General features: G+C 54.6%; 1 protein-coding gene across 3 annotated transcripts in view; it reads right to left on the bottom strand.

The window, feature by feature from the left end:
- Positions 1-892: 892 nt before the first annotated feature.
- The window catches only part of IL34 (interleukin 34), a 58,242-nt gene continuing 43,837 nt past the window's right edge, over positions 893-15,297 (bottom strand). The window contains exons 1-7 of one of the 3 annotated variants that reach the window (XM_078062800.1): positions 14,988-15,287; positions 12,010-12,424; positions 6,373-6,506; positions 5,271-5,348; positions 4,822-4,983; positions 2,569-2,704; positions 893-2,336 (exon numbers count right to left, since the gene is read on the bottom strand). In XM_078062800.1, the coding sequence (XP_077918926.1) occupies positions 2,164-2,336; positions 2,569-2,704; positions 4,822-4,983; positions 5,271-5,348; positions 6,373-6,506; positions 12,010-12,037 (711 nt within the window). In that variant the 5' untranslated portion in view covers positions 12,038-12,424; positions 14,988-15,287 and the 3' untranslated portion in view covers positions 893-2,163. Of the gene's footprint in view, positions 2,337-2,568; positions 2,705-4,821; positions 4,984-5,270; positions 5,349-6,372; positions 6,507-12,009; positions 12,425-14,987; positions 15,288-15,297 lie in introns of those variants that run through there. The other 2 variants (XM_036088054.2, XM_078062799.1) reach the window with 2 other exon arrangements.

Below are 15,297 nucleotides of genomic sequence, written 5' to 3'. Positions count from 1 at the left end.
AGCTTGGCTTTGACTCTCTGTTGCCAGAGGAGATGCCATCCTGGTGCAGTCCCCTCGGAGTCCAGTCCTGTGCTGGCAGTGGGTGCGGGGTGGGGTGCCCGCCAACTCGAAGCAGGTAGAAGCAGGTGCGTCTAGGGCGAGTGGAGGGCTTCCTGTTGTCCTGCAGGCCAGCAGAGAGGGTGGCCGGGCTCAGAGGGCGGAGGGACCACAGGGTGGGCCGGGGGGGTGGGGCTCCCGAGGTCAGGAGAGCAGGCTTTTCCTGGTCTGGAGGGGATGGGGTTGGGTCTGAGTCTCAGCGCCAGGCTGGAGCTCCTGGTAGTTCTGCAGGGAACCGGGATCCAAGCAGGGTGGTCAGGCAGGTCTGGGGAACCAACGCAGCCCCTGGGTGGATGGAGCCCCCCCAGGCTCCCAAGGGCAGACGGAGAATGGTATCTGTAAGTTGCTAGGTCTGAGAACAGCCTTGCTGAACGCTCCAGCCAACCGGAGAGCCCAGGTTAGGGTGCCTGGAGAGAGGGCCCAGGTGAGGGAGGGCCTGAAGAGGCCGGGAGGGCAGGTGGCCCACTGGGGAAGGCCCGGGACGGGGTTTCCACTGCCCCTTCCCCGCAGGGCTGTGCTGGCGTTTACCTGGTGGGTGGAGGGAGTAAGATGCAGGATGGGTGATGTTAGCAGGGTAAGGGGTGGAGGGGTGGCTTGGGAGGCCCGAGGAGGGGGTGGGCATGGCAGAGCCACCCCGCCTCCAGGCTCAAGCCTCCTCCCAGCCACCCCAGGGCTGTACATAACTCCCCCATTCCCTTGACCACCTATCTATCTCCCATTTAGTGACCACCTCTTAGGCCCACCCCCTTGGGATCCGAGCCAACCATCCCGCATCACAAACTTTGGTTTGGGGGACTTCTTCGTGTTTTTTTTTTTTTTCATTTGTACAGAGAAATATTCTTTTCAAAAGCGTCTTTTGACTGAAGTAACTTTTCTGGTGCTGTTGTTAACTTGTTCCTTTTTTTAATTTATTTCCCCACCCGGGTCTCCCCTCCTGGTTCCTACTCACCCTTTCTTCCCTCCACCCCTCCCCCCCATCCCATCTGACCCATTTTGTTTCTTTTCTTTCTGTCCGTTTTTGGATAAATTCTCCTCTCCTCCCTGCCCCTTCCACCCCCACCCCCCTTGATTGAAATAGTCACTGCTACGAGTAACAAATGCACTGTGAAGACTCCAGTATTAATAAAGTTGTACTGTAATTAACAGCCCTGCCTCCGCCTGGCTCCCTCCACCGCTGCTCCCGGCCCTGTCCTGCCCCAGATCCGGCCTGGGGAGCACGGGGTCCGTGTTGCAGGGGCAGGAGGGGCCGGGTCTTGTGCCAGGAGCTATGCTTTTGAACACCTCCACTCTGTCCTGGCCAGGTGGAGCCAGGGAGGGCGACCAGGGGGCACGGAGGAAGACCTCCCTGACCCCCTGTGCCCCTCGGTCTGTCTCGCTGAGGCCCCAGCCACTAGGGCAGGCCTGGAAGAAACTCAGGCCCTCAAATACCGTTTCCAGGCCGCCAGGTAAGGCTTCATCCATTACAAATCCCAATCTTGAGACCCAAGCCCCAGGGCCCGACCAGCCCACCCCGCTCCTGCATCCTACCCTTGACCAGCTGGAACTGGAACTTGGAGGCTCGCTGCCCTCTGGGGTTCACCTTTGCAGATGCAAACCAAACCAAAACAAGCAAGTGTTTGTTTAATAGAAAATATAAGAGGAACTGGAAGAGCATCCACTGTGGCAAGACGTGGTGTGTGGCTTCCTGCCCTCTCCCCATGCTCACCCCCCACCCCCCCACCCGGCGCAGTTTTCACCTCTGCAGGCCACGGGAGACGCTCAGCGCCGCCTCCAGGCAAGGGAGGCAGCCCAGGTGGTGCAGGAAAGGGAAGAGAACTCTGTCCACGTTCAGGTGCCCCCAGGCCCCCGCTGCTCCAGGTGAGACCAGGTGAGGTACAGAATGCGGGAAGCCGAACCCTTCTCAGGCACAGAATCCCCTCAAAGGAAAAACACTCTCCTGGGGGGGGGGGGGGGGCTCCTCACCACTGCCCAGACAAGTCTCAGGCTCAACCGAACTGTGGGAGAACCTCCCGCTGCCCCACACAGGCTGCTTGGGCCAAGAGGCCTCGGCCTGTGCCCTCAGCAGCTTCACTGAGCCGGGGGTCCAGGCGTGGATCCTGGGGAGTGGGGCAGGGAGATAGGGGGCCTCTGGGACAGAGGGTATAGCCGGGTAGCCACGCACTGTGATGAGGGCTCTGGGCTGTGGGGCTGAGGGCTCGGCACCTCACAGTCCTGCCAATTTAGGACGGAACTTTGTTTACCTGCAGGAAACAGGAAAAAAAAAAAAAGACTGCAGGAGTGGTCAACAGCCCCCCTCATCCCCAGACCAAGCCCCATTGTTCTTGTCCCTGTACCTGGGGCCCATCTTGGCTTTCCGAAATGCCCTATAGCCCTGGGGAGTGGAGGGCGTGCCCCGGAGGGTCCTGGTCTGCTCAGTGACCCTGCGTCTGAAGCCCGGTGTCCTGCCCCCAGCCCCCCCCACTTGTTCCTTACAGCAAGAACAGTACAGCAGTTCCATGACCCGGAAGCAGTTGTCCAGGAGGGCTTTGGGTCGCACCAGCTTCAGGCTTAGCCTCGGGCCACTCAGGAGTGACACTACCGCCTCCACCTTGGGGCCGACCTCCACATCCTGGAAGGGAGGAGACCGTCAGGACCATGGGTGCCACCCCCCCCAACCCCAGTGAAGAGGCAGGGCCATATCCCAGGAGAAGCCTGGAAACTGCCCTGCGTGGAGCTACACAAACCATGGAGGCAGGGGACTATGACCAGGGAGGCCTATGGGTAATTTCTCTCCTTCCTGCAGGCACCAAGTTACCTGGGAGGGTCCCCCTCACCCAAGCCCTTCATCACAGAGGCTCCTCTTTTTCCATCTTTGGAAAAATGATTGTAGGGGGCATCCTTGCTGTTCTAGCCCAGGCCCGGCCACCCGCACACAAGGGGTCCTGGGCCTGGGAGACTGTCCTTCAGGATTCAAAGATCTCCACTGCCTGCAGGGAACAAGACAAAGGACCTGTGAGGGCCGTATCATGAGGACACCTGGGTGCCAGGCACCCCGGGCCGGGCCAGTCTCCAGCTCCAAACTCAGGGTGCTTCTCTCCATAGTACTTAACAACAGGGGGCACAGTGCGGGGAGCAGGCAGGCACACTTGGGGGATGGAGCAGGGGGCCAGAGCTGGTGCAGGAGACATGGCCTAGAAAGGAAATGTGGGGCCTGAGCCAGGCAAAGACCTTCCTAAAGGGAGTGTACTGGGTTAAACGGTCTGTCCCCTTAATACCCCCTCCAAAAAAACTACGTCCAGCCCTGGGACCTGTGAACATGACCCTATTTGGAAATAGGACATTTGCAGATGTAATTAAGGATCTCCAGATGAGATCAATTTGAATGTAGGGTGTGCCCTAAATCCAATGACTGGCGTCCTTGTAAGAGGGGATGCTAGAGGGAAAGGCCATGTGAGGGTGGAGGCAGAGGTTGGAGTGACATGGCCACAAGCCAACAAGAGTAGCAGCCAGCAGAAGCGGGGAAGAAACAGGAAGGGTCCCTGCTCCCTAGAACCTGCGGAGAGGGCGTGGCCTTGCTGATATACCCTGGGTGCAGGGTTTCCGGCTCCAGGTCTGCGACAGGAGAATTTCCATATTCCGCCACCAGTAAGTGGTCATTTGTCACAACAACCCAAAAAAGCCAGTCTACAAAGGCTTGGAAAGAGAAGCGAGGGTGGCAGGAGGGAGAAGGGGCCTGTCCCGTGGCCCACTCCCTGGCAGGGAGAACCCACTGCGCACCAGATGCTGGGCATATTTGGAGAGGGGCACAGACCATTAACTCTGTGAGAAAGAAGACAAGACTTAAAGCTGATTAAATCTGAACCACGTGGGCAGCTCCCAAGAGCTCAAAGTCGGGCTCTCACCAGGAAAACCAAGGATGCAAAACTGTCTCTTCAGGTCAGCTCCAACTCACATTGCCCACGGGCACGAAAGCGCCACCAAGGAGACCACTGGGCCTCCGCCAGAGCCTCCCCAGAATTCCCAGCAGCCTTGGGCTCCTAAACCCTAGTGTCCCCCGCAGCTCTCAGCTCTGACTGGGCAGCAGGGGGGGGCTCCCCAGGGAAGGCTCCTACTGCGGGAGTAGGGCAAAATGGGAGTGTGGGGAGGGGTCCCGCAGTACACCCATGGCCTGCATGGACTCACACTAATCTGTGAGTTTACTCTGCAGGCTTTTTAGAGGACACATCCCTGAGGCCTCAGATCAATCCTATGGGGCAGGCAATGATCAGGAACCTCTATTATTATTATTACTATTATTTATTATTATTTTATTATTATTACTTGAAGTCCATAGTTCACTTTGTGCTGTACACGCTATGGACTTTGACACGAACAGGATATTACAGTGTCCTGGAGAAGCACTTCATTATACTCTAAAAACCTCCTGTGTTCATCCCTCCACCTATTCATACTTCCTCCCCTCTCCCCCAAAAAAGAAACCTCCAGAAACAAAGCCACAGGGTTCAATGACTTACCTGGGATCCAGAGCAAGAGAGACGGAGCCCAGAGTATGCCCTGCCCCCAGCCCAGGCCACCCCCTGGGCACTGACCATCTCTTCCTCTCAATCATTTTTCCCACACCCTTCAGGACGTGCTGAAACTTTCCATGTGTTCAAATCCTCCCTCAACCATCCTTGGCCACCGCGCACGCATGCGCACACCCCACCTCCCCCCCCCCCCCCCCCCCCGCAGCTGAGCACAGCTCACCATGAGGCTTTGCTGCACGTCCAGCAGCAGCGTATGGACCTCCTCCAGGTACTTCCAGGATGGGTGGCCCTCGAGCAGCACTTCCTGCACCGACTCAGTAGCGCTGAGGCTCACCCAGACCCACAGGTACCGCAGCTCCTGCTGGCTGACCCGGGCCTTCTGCTGTGGGGACAGGAGACATCACTGAAGCCCACAGACACGGGTCTCTAGGCCCTCCCTGCCACTGCTCTGACCACCCCCCACCCAACGTGGCCCCACAAAGAGAGCAGAGCATGGGCATCCACGGTGGCCAGGGAGCAACCCTGGGCCTCAGCCGAGGGCAGGCTTGCTCGCAGAGCTGGGAAATGCCCCCTGGCAGCAGGACCTGCCAAGACCAATGTGCCTCTCAGGCTGGGTCCGTGGGGTGTCCCAGGAGGCAGGGGTCTCCCAGCCCAGGAGGGGATTCTCACCAGCCTGGTGATGTTGGCCATTCTGAGCACCCCCTCATAAGGCACGCTGACCCTGTAGTTGATGGGGAAGTAGTGTTTCTGGGGAAGTACAAGAAGAAACCATGAGGTCAGAGGCAGAAACGGCTCAGGCTCCCCCAGCTCCCAGACAGTCTGATGTAGGAGAGGGCCAAGGACCAGCCCTCTGATACCAGAGGTGGCCTTCTAGAGAGAATATGCACCCAGCTCCCCGCGGGAATAACAACAGCTCTCTTTCCTCTGGGGCACAGGGAAGGCTGAAACCAAACGTGGAGTTCCTATGATGGCAGAAATTTCATGCCAAGAAGTGGTTGAGGGACCTGCTACCCCCCGAGTAGTATATTCTTTGGAGGTGAGGAAGACTACCTTAAGTAAGATTACTCTAACTTATTATGGTGCTGGTTGCAGAACTCTGCCAATAAGGGCGCCTGGATGGCTCAGTCGCTGAGCATCTGCCTTCGGCTCAGGTCATGGTCCCAGGGTCCTGGGATCGAGCCCCGCATCAGGCTCCCTGCTCAGCGGGAGCCTGCTTCTCCCTCTCCCACTCCCCCCTCCTTGTGTTCCTACTCTCCCTGTATCTGTCAAATAAATAAAATCTTAAAAAAAAAAAAACAAAAAAAACCTCTGCCAATAGACTGAAAACCACGGAGTTGTACACTTATTAAACAGGTGAATAGTACGGTATGTGAAGGACATCTCAGTAAAGCTGTCAAAAAAAGAAAAAAGACTTCCAGAGCCACAGTGGCCCATGGGCTTCTCTACCCTACACAAAGGGGTGCACATTCCAACTTCTAGGTCCTTATCTGCCCAGCTGGTACTAAGTACCTGGGGTTCCCCCAAGGCTTCCTGGAATCCACTCCTGAGTCACAGGGTGAGCACCATGGAGAGGCAGGATCAAAGGTCAGATCAAGTAGCAGGGGTGGAGGGCCCTGGGGACGGCTAGCAGGGAGGGGACGGTTGGTGTGGACCAGGCGGAGAAAGGGGCCCGGGGCTCAGGGCTGACACGGAGCCAGGGCGGGGCCCGAGGGTCCTACACCCTGTGAGCCCGGGAGCTTGGGCAGGGGACACAGAGGGTGCCCACGGTTACCATGTACTGCAGGCGGTTCCTGTACTGCAGCTTGTCCCGCAGAAAGCCGGTGACGGCGCACTCCTCGGTCTGGGTCAAGGGCCACATCTCCAAACCCCCGTTCCCCAAGGCCATGCCAAGGAGGATCCCGAGATCTGTGGACCGAACCCAACAGCAACACATGAGCACCCCGCGCCACCGCCACGCTGTCCGGGTGTGCAAAGCTGTGCGCGTGTGCCCTCCCTTTTCCCAGCCATGGGAGGGGCGGAGGCGCGGAGCGCCGGGGAGGCCTTCCCCCCACCAGGGTCCAGGCTCACACAGCAAGGCCAGGCGAGCACGAGCAGTCCGGCCGGTGCAGCCCTGCCCGCAGCCAGCAGAGCCCGCCCCGCAGTCCCATCCTGAGGTTGGTGTCCAGTCTCCTCCCCACTCCTGCCCCATGGGGCAGGCACAACCTCCTTTCCAGGGCAACCTCGGCCCCCACCCCCTTTAGGCTGGAGTGTCCTCAAAGCCTGGGTCTGCATTTCCATCTGGGGATTCAGGAGTTCTGGATGCTCGTTCCCACTCTACAAATGACTCTTGAGTGACCGGAGCCAATTGCCTCCCTGCTGTAACTGATCTTGGCTTCCCCCTCAGATGTACAAATCATTGCAGCCCTTCCAATGCGCTCACTCTGGGGAAGCCAACCAAGCTCAGGCTGCCGCTTCTCCCTCCCAGCGAACGAGCTGCCGCCTTCCGAACATTACCAGCTTTCACCACTGGGGGTCACTGTGACTTCAAAAACAGCTTTTGTGATTTCCCGTAACTGAACACACTTACAAAAAATACCTGAGGAGGGACACCTGTGTGGCTCAGTCGTTAACCGTCTGCCTTCAGCTCAGGCCATGATCCCAGGGTCCTGGGATCAAGCCTCATATCGGGCTCCCTGCTAAGTGTGGAGCCTGCTTCTCCCTCTCCCACTCCCCCTGCTTGTGTATCTCTCTCTGTCAAATAAATAAATAATCTTAAAAAAAAAAAACAAAACCTGAGGAGTTGCAAAAAATATGAACAAGCATCAAACTCATCAGAGCAGAAAGAAAACATAGATGGGCAGGAGATGTATCCAACAAAAATCAAACTCACCAATAAAGGTAAATATATATATATTAAAACAATCAGATGCCATGTTTCACTTATCAAAATGGAAATTGGGTGTTATTTTTTTTTAAATTTCGTTTCATGACACTTGGTGCCGGCAAAGTAGTGAGGCTCTTATCCTGGAAAGCAATTTGGCAATTTTTATTATTTTTATTATTAGTGGACTTAATAATGTCCACACCCTTTGACCCAATAAGCCTTGAAAATTTTCACATCCTTTGACCTACTGGAGCACCCGGGTGGTGCAGTCGGTTAACCATCTGACTCTTGGTTTCAGCTCAGTCCCTGATCTCAGGGCTGTGAGATCAAGCCCAGCATCAGGCTCCATACTCATCAGGGAGTCGGCTTGGGACTCTCTCTCCCTCTCTCTCTGCCCCTCCCCACCCCTCACTCTCTCTCTCAAATAATCTTTAAAAAATATTAATAAACAGGGGCACCTAATTGGCTCAGTTGGTTAAGCATCTGCCTTCGGCTCAGGTCATGATCCCAGGGTCCTGGGATCGAGCCCCGCATTGGGCTCCCTGCTCAGCGGGGAGCCTGCGTCTCCCTCTCCCTCTGCCGGCCACTCCCCTGCTTGTGCTCTCTGTCAAATAAATAAGTAAAATCTTTTAAAAAAATAAAGTTTAAAAAAAATAATTTTTCACATTCTTTGATCCACTGAACTCATTTTTAGGCATAAGCGTGAAGGAAAACAAGAGAGCCATCACCAAAAGATTCGTGGACAAAGAGTCCTGTAGCAGAATTCTCTTATACAAATAACAATCTGTAAACGGCCCACATGTTCATTAATGAATGTAGCCAATAAAAACCACATTGTCAAAGAATGCTTATGGTATGCTTATGTGATAAGAAAAGTACTCATGATATGCTTAGTAAAGTCTTAAAAAGCATGACTCAACACCTCTCCTCTGGGCGCACAGCGTGACGTGAATTACCCATGTCTGCATGTGCGCGGGAAACGCGGTACGAGTGGTGGAAGGAAAGGCACCAAATCTCTGTGGGAGATTTTTACGTTCTTTGTATTTTGTAGGACATACTTTATACTCTACAATCAATACAATCAATATCGAAATTACTGTCACAGTCAAAAGCAATAATTTGTTTTTGCTTTTCTTTTCTTTTTTTTTTTCCCCTCCCAAAAATAGCCAGGCAAGCCATTATCTCCTTGCCCCACCCCCGGTTCCCAGTAGGCGTTACTGACCTGACTTTCTCCCTCACCTCCCTGGAACTTAGGGAGACTTCTGTTCTTACTCCCTCACTGGCCTGGGCCTGCTCCTGGCCACCTCTCCTCCTCCTCGGCCCTGCCGCCGGGCCTTTGCTCTGGCTGGACTCTCACCCGGAGCACGCTAGGCGGCCTCAAGCCCTGTGCCGAGGAGGACGAGGAGGACGCGCTGCAGCCCACAAGCCCTTCCTCCCAGAGAAGGGCTATTTTTCAAGTTTGCAAATTTGCAACCCATCTTGCATTTCCTCTCTCTTGTCTCTTCCCAAGCGCTTGCCCCCGGTATTTGGACAAAAGAACAGATAAACAGATACTGAGCCAGTGTTTCTGCCTGCTTCCTATCTTGTCTCTAAGTCATTAAGCTCCTCAGCTTGGCACCCCTGCAGACCGAGATCATTCCTGGTTTACAGTTTTTGCTCACACTTTGCCTTGGCCCTCAGTATCCTCCGGCATGGCAGACCTCTTTCAAGGCCTCACCAAGACTCCTTCCCCCACCCCCCACCAGGCTCTCCCCTGCCTGAACCAGCCCCCACAGTCTCATCTCTAGCACCATCTGTCCACCTCACTCATTATCTAGACCGGACAACTTGGCCCCTAGTGAGTCCCTAATGCAGCGAACCACAGCATGGTCTTGTTTACTGAGCACTTTGGGGGTTCATCTTGAACAAGGAATCAGGAGCATGCATCTGAATCTTCTGGAAAGCTGGTTAAGGCCCAGAGTGTCTGATTTAGGAAGTCTGGGGTGGGACCAGAGAATCTGTATTTCTAGCAAGTTCCCAGGTGCTGCTGCTGCTGGTCTGGAGACTACACTTTGAGAACCACTGACCTCCAGAGACAGTTGCAAACTGGTGTCCCAAGGGCCACAGCTGGTTCACAGAGATTTCACATAAAAATCTGAATTTGCAACTTGTCTTCAAAAATCAGTATCTCTGTCCACACTTGGCCTTCCTTCCCATGGGGCAGTCACCCCTGCCTGCCCATGTGACCCCTGAAGTCCTACCCTCACTGCGCTCACCCATGTCCTGACAACTTTGGCTCCTAGCAGGGAACGAGTCATAGAAAGCCACCGTGTGCCAGCCTGGCACGCATGGGCTCTGCCAGAAACCTTGTCCGTGGGTCATCTGCCTTCCCCCAGACCCAGACTTCCTTCAGATCTGCAGACTGACCACCAACTCCAAATTTAAGCCCCTTTTCAGCTGCCTCCACCCCAAGAAACAGGCCAGCAAGCCAGTGACCATGGGGCCAGCATGGCCGCAGCCTCACAGTGGCTCTGCTCCTCAGAGAGCCCCACGGCAGTGCACCCTCAACCCTGGGAGGGGGCCATTCTTGCCCCCTCGCCCTCCAGAAAGAAGACACCTCCAAGACAGAAGAGGAGGCTGAAGAAAGAGCAAGTGAGGAAGGAGCTCCCTTCCCGGGTCCCTGGCTGGGAGGGGCTGCGCCTGTCCTGGGGACAGCCCCCTTGTGCAGGGACAAATGGGGCTTGTTCACCACCCCACCCGCAGTGACCAAATCTAAACCTGTGCAGAGGGTTGAATAGCATCCCCCTGAAAATCCTTGTTCGCCCAGAGCTTCAGATGTGACCTTATTTGGAAATGGGGTCTTTGCAGATAACATCAAGGCCCACCCTAAATCCAGTGACCAGGTGTCCTCATAAGAGGAGGAGAGGAGAGACATGCAGAGAGTGTCAGGAGGAGACAGACACAGACCAGGGCGATGCCACCACAAACCATGGACTGCCAGGTGCCAATAGAAGCAGGAAGAGGAAAAAAAAAAAAAAGCAGCAGGAAGAGGCAGAAAGGAGCCTCCCCTAGAGCTTCGGAGGAGGCGTGGCCCTGCCCACACCTTAATTTTAGACTTCTGGCCTCCAGACCTGGGACAGAATAAACTTCTGCTGTTTTAAGTCACCGAGTTTGTGGCAATTTGTTATGGCAGCCCATCCTTCCCCAGCACCCAGCCCCTTTACGAGCCCCTGACCTGCAGCTCTCCCGGCCTCCCTCCCCACAGCCCAAGCTCGCCAGGGCCCGCAGTCAGCTCCACCATGCCTTCCAGTCCCACGTCCATCTCTGGAACAGACCCTCATCGCTTTCTGCCCAAAAGGTTGCGAAAGCACGGGCGGCAAGTAGCACAGACTGATCTTCCGAAAGTAGAGTAACTCCCAGTCACAACTCCATCCCCAGATCTTGAACCTTCCAGAGCTCCCTGCTGTCTCATGAACTGGCCTTTACGGCCTCCACCATCTGAGCCCAAACTGGCTTTCCAGCTTGGCCTCTCACGGCCCCACTGCTGAACCTTTGTTCATGCCGTTCCCTCTACCTGGGACACTGTCCTCACCTTCCCACATCTACCTGTGTGAACACGGTCCACCTTCAAAACCATTTCAAGTGGCTCCTCACCCATGTTGCCCCTCTTGCTCCTCGTGACCTGGAAGCTTCCAGAACACTGGGTCTGGGTCCTTCTGCCTGTTCTGAATGCCCTGATCCTTTGCAGTCTCCCTCCACAAGGGCCAGCCTGGATCCCTTGCAGGATCAAACCCCAGACCTCATCCATGAGGCACACAGTTCCTAACGCCTAACTCGGCGCCAGGCATCGGAGAGAGGGGTGCGAGCTAGCCCAGTCCTTGTTGCCATGGCAGTAACTCTCCAGTGGGCATGTGGGAGGCACCAGAAAAATGTGCTGAATTTGAGTCAATTCAATAGAATCTTGGAGTCTGAAGGGATCTTGGTCTGGCCTCCCACCAGCAGACTTGAGAGGCTTCTAGACGCTTTCTGTCCTCATTTCAACTTATTTTTCTTTTTACCAACAACACTGTTCTCTTTCTGCCTCTTAATTTTGTTCTATCATGGAGGGAGGGGCAGAGAAACAGGCTGCCTTCTCCAGCACCTGGTGGCACTTCTGCCACGTGTCTTGGGGCCCACTTTCACGAGCTCCCACCCCCCGCTGGCCACACCCAGGGAGGCCAGAAATCCTCTCTGCCACCTCTGCCCCACCCCTGCCCGTGCGCCCCAGCACTGGTGAGCCTGCGAAGGTGGTGCTGCCCCTTGCCCCCAGTGCCTGGCCCATCCCCTTGACCACCCACTGACCATGCCAACCCAGCCTAGGACTTGTACCCCCCATGCGGGTCTGAGCTGGGGTTGGCTAGGGCCAGGGCAGAGGGTGGCCATGGGAGTCCTCAGGCTGTTAAGCTGGGAAGCATCTCAACTTCTCACTGGCAGGAATGGCCCTGTTGCCATGGTTACAGCAGAGCCTGGCTCTGGGCCAAGGCCTCCAAGGGCCGTCTCCACAGACCCCCCCTCCCCAGTACTCACAGTGCAGCCAGGCGATTCCCCGGGGCATGGTGGTACGCTGTGTCCCCCAGAGAGCAGAGGCGGTGTCCCCGGCCGTGTGTCTATCCACAAAGGCCCAGGTGGGGCCTACATGGCCTCGGGTCAGCGAAGGTGGCCCAAGGCTGGGGAAGGGCTGGCCACAGAGCAGCAGCCCGGTGGGGGGGCGGCAGGTGCTCCTGGGGCAGTGCCCGCCCTTATCTGCCTGGCCGAGTGGAGGGCAGCCGGGGGGCGGCAGCTGCAAGTCCCATGGCAGCCGGGACCTGGCCTGAGACTCCGGCCTCGGGGTCTTCCCTCTCGAGCAGGAGGACAGAGTCCCCAGCAGGCCCCTCGGAATCTGGGGCCGGGTTGTGCTTTCTCTGATTTCTCTGTCTGCAGCTGCTCAATGTGAAATCTGGCTCTGGAGGGAGAAAGGAGGAGAGAAACGGGTTATGTAAGAGTAGTGCTGCCACTCAGCCATCAGCCACCAGCACTGAGAGTCTGTGCGCGCTGCACCCACTGCTGGCAGGGGCCCCGGGGAGAGACCGGGGGCCGGCTACTCGACTGCACACGAGAAAGGACTTTGGAACATCCCAAGGGCAGCGCTGGCCCGGGGTGAGTTACGATGACACCAGCTGACAGCCACGGGCCTCAACAAAAGCAGGACCAAGGGATGAATGGCTGAACGCGTCCAATCAAGGAAGCTTCCTGAATGAGGTAAGGCTGCATGCAGGTCAAGTACCTGGATGACTCAGGCTGCCAGGACATTAAAACAGCAGCTCTCTTGGTGGCTTCCTCTTGCACAAATTTCCGTAAAGTGCTGAGTACTTCGAGTACTGAGTACTTTGAATACTGAGCCCACCACACATCCTGGACCCCCAGACCCTGACGGAGAAGCCAAGAAAGTAAGAAATGGGGTCAGGGTCACCTTCATGGTGGTTCTAGCCCTCGAGCCCCTCCAAAATGGAGGAAATGTGTGAAAGCTGAGGAAGACACCCGCGGGAGTGACCTGGTGACACAGGAGCTAGAGCCTTTGGGGTGGCACAGAGAAAACCAGGCTGCTCCCAGAGGCCTGGAAACAGGGCCCCTCCCCGGCAAATGAGGCCGGACCAGTGGCCTGACAGCCGTCTGCCTCAAAGAGTGCCCTTCCCCACAACTGAGAGGGCACCCTCTCTTCCTCTCTCTCTCCCCTCTCTCTCATGGGGAGGGTGAGGAGATTGAGAACGTGCCTCTCCCATGCCACCCCTAGTCTACCCCATGGCTGAGAGCAGGCATGAGGAAGCTCACACAGGGAACAGGTGTGCAAGAAAGTAGATGCTAGAATGTTCTGCATAGTTCAGTTGTGAATACTGTGTTTTAAAAATATATAATCACATTACTATTATTGCACATTCCCAAATCAAGAATTCCTTGTATCACCTAATACAGAATCCATGTTCGATTTTCCCCGGTTGTTTTTAAAATGTCTTTTTTTTTCTTAAGTTGGTTTGAATCGAGAGCCTAACAAAGTCCATTCGTTGATGTGTCTCTACATCTTTTTTCCTTTCTTTTTTTAAATATGAAGATATAATTCGCATGCCATAAAATTTGCCATTTTAAAGTGTATAATTCAGTGGGATTTTTTTTTTTTAGTAGATTCACAAAGTTGTGCAACAATCACCCACAATCTAATTCCAGAACATCTTCATCACCCCCAAAATAAACTGTATTCATTTGCAGTCTCTGTTTATTTCCTCCCCCCACCCAGCCCCTGGAGCAAGCAACCACTCATTTGCTTTCTGTCTCTATGGATTTGCTTCGCCTGGACATTTCCTATCAATGGAGTCATACAGTATGTGGTCCTTCAGGACTGACTTCTTTCACTTAGCGTAATGTTTTCAGGGTTCATTCATCTTGTACCGTGCAATAAACTGAATGTGTCCCCTAAGTTCCTATGTTGAAGCCCTAGCCCCCCGTGTGATGGGAGATGGGACTTTTGGGAGGTAATTAGGGTTAGATGAGATCAGAAGGGTGGGGCCCTTGTGATGGGATTTGTGACTTTATAAGAAGAGCCACCAGAGAGAGAGCTTGCTCGCTCTCTCTGCGTGCCCCCACAGACAAGAGGTCATGTGAGCACACGAGAAGGCGACCACCTGCAATCCAAGGGGAGAGTCCACACCAGAAACCAACCATGCTGGTACCCTGATCTCAGACCTCCAGCCTCTGGAACTGTGAGCAAGTAAATTTCTGTTCTTTAAGCCACCCATCAATGGCATTTTATTATGGCAGCCCAATCAGGCTAAGACATAGCATCTGTCAGTACTTCATTCCCCCCCTTTTTTTTTCTATTTTTTAAAATTTTTTTAAGATTTCATTTTAAGTTATCTCTACACCCAACATGGGGCTCGAACTCATGACCCTGAGGTCAAGAGTCACATGCTCCACCAACTGAGCCAGCCAGCCGCCCCTCACTTTTATTTTTTTAAGTGTCAAACATTTTTCTCTCTTAATTTTTGCCGTTTTACAAGAGGATTTTACTGGGGTGCCTGGGTGGCTCAGTTGGGTAGGCGTCCAACTCTTGATTTTGGCTCAGGTCATGATCTCAGGGTCACCGGATCAAGCCCCTCCTCAGGCTCCACGCTTAGTGTGGAGTCTGCTTGTCCCTCTTCTTCTGTTCCTCCCCCACTCTCTCTCTCTCTCTCGCTCTCAAAAATAAACAAATAAAATCTTTAAAAAAAAAAAAAAGGATTTTATTTTATTATTATTTTTTAAGTAGGCTCCACACCCAATGTGGGGCTTGAACTCATGACTGAGATCAAGAGTCACACACTCTACTGACTGAGCCAGCCAGGAGGCCCCCCCCCCCACTTTTTTTTTTTTTTTTTGGCTTTTTAAAATAAAGTTAAACAGTAAAACAAAAATTCACAAGTTGTTTCCCTGTCCATCCCCTCCCTCCCTCCACACCCGCAGTCTTGGCGCCAGCCCCCTTTCCTTCACCCACTCACAAAGACCCAGGGGATCCAACGGAGAAAGCCAAAGTGCTCCAAGTACACGGAGATGCGGAGAAGAGAGGAGGTAAGCTGTGTCCACATTCAAGGTCACACTGAGCAAGTCCGCACTCTCTAGGTTCTGGATGGTTTCCTCTCATGACACAAACTGAAAAAGGAAATTCCCCAGACCAGATGTTTCAAAGCTGAAGCCCCAGCACTGCTGAAGAATGCCAAAGAAAATGTGGTTGACATCAAAGTCGCCCACACCCGTGCCCTCCTCATCCAGGTCCTGTCCAGTGTCAGAGTGAGTCTTCTTCTCGGGATC

This window comes from Halichoerus grypus, chromosome 15 (assembly GCF_964656455.1).
Source record: "Halichoerus grypus chromosome 15, mHalGry1.hap1.1, whole genome shotgun sequence".
NCBI classification, from domain to species: Eukaryota; Metazoa; Chordata; class Mammalia; order Carnivora; family Phocidae; genus Halichoerus; species Halichoerus grypus.
This window is presented reverse-complemented; position numbering and strand designations above follow the sequence as displayed.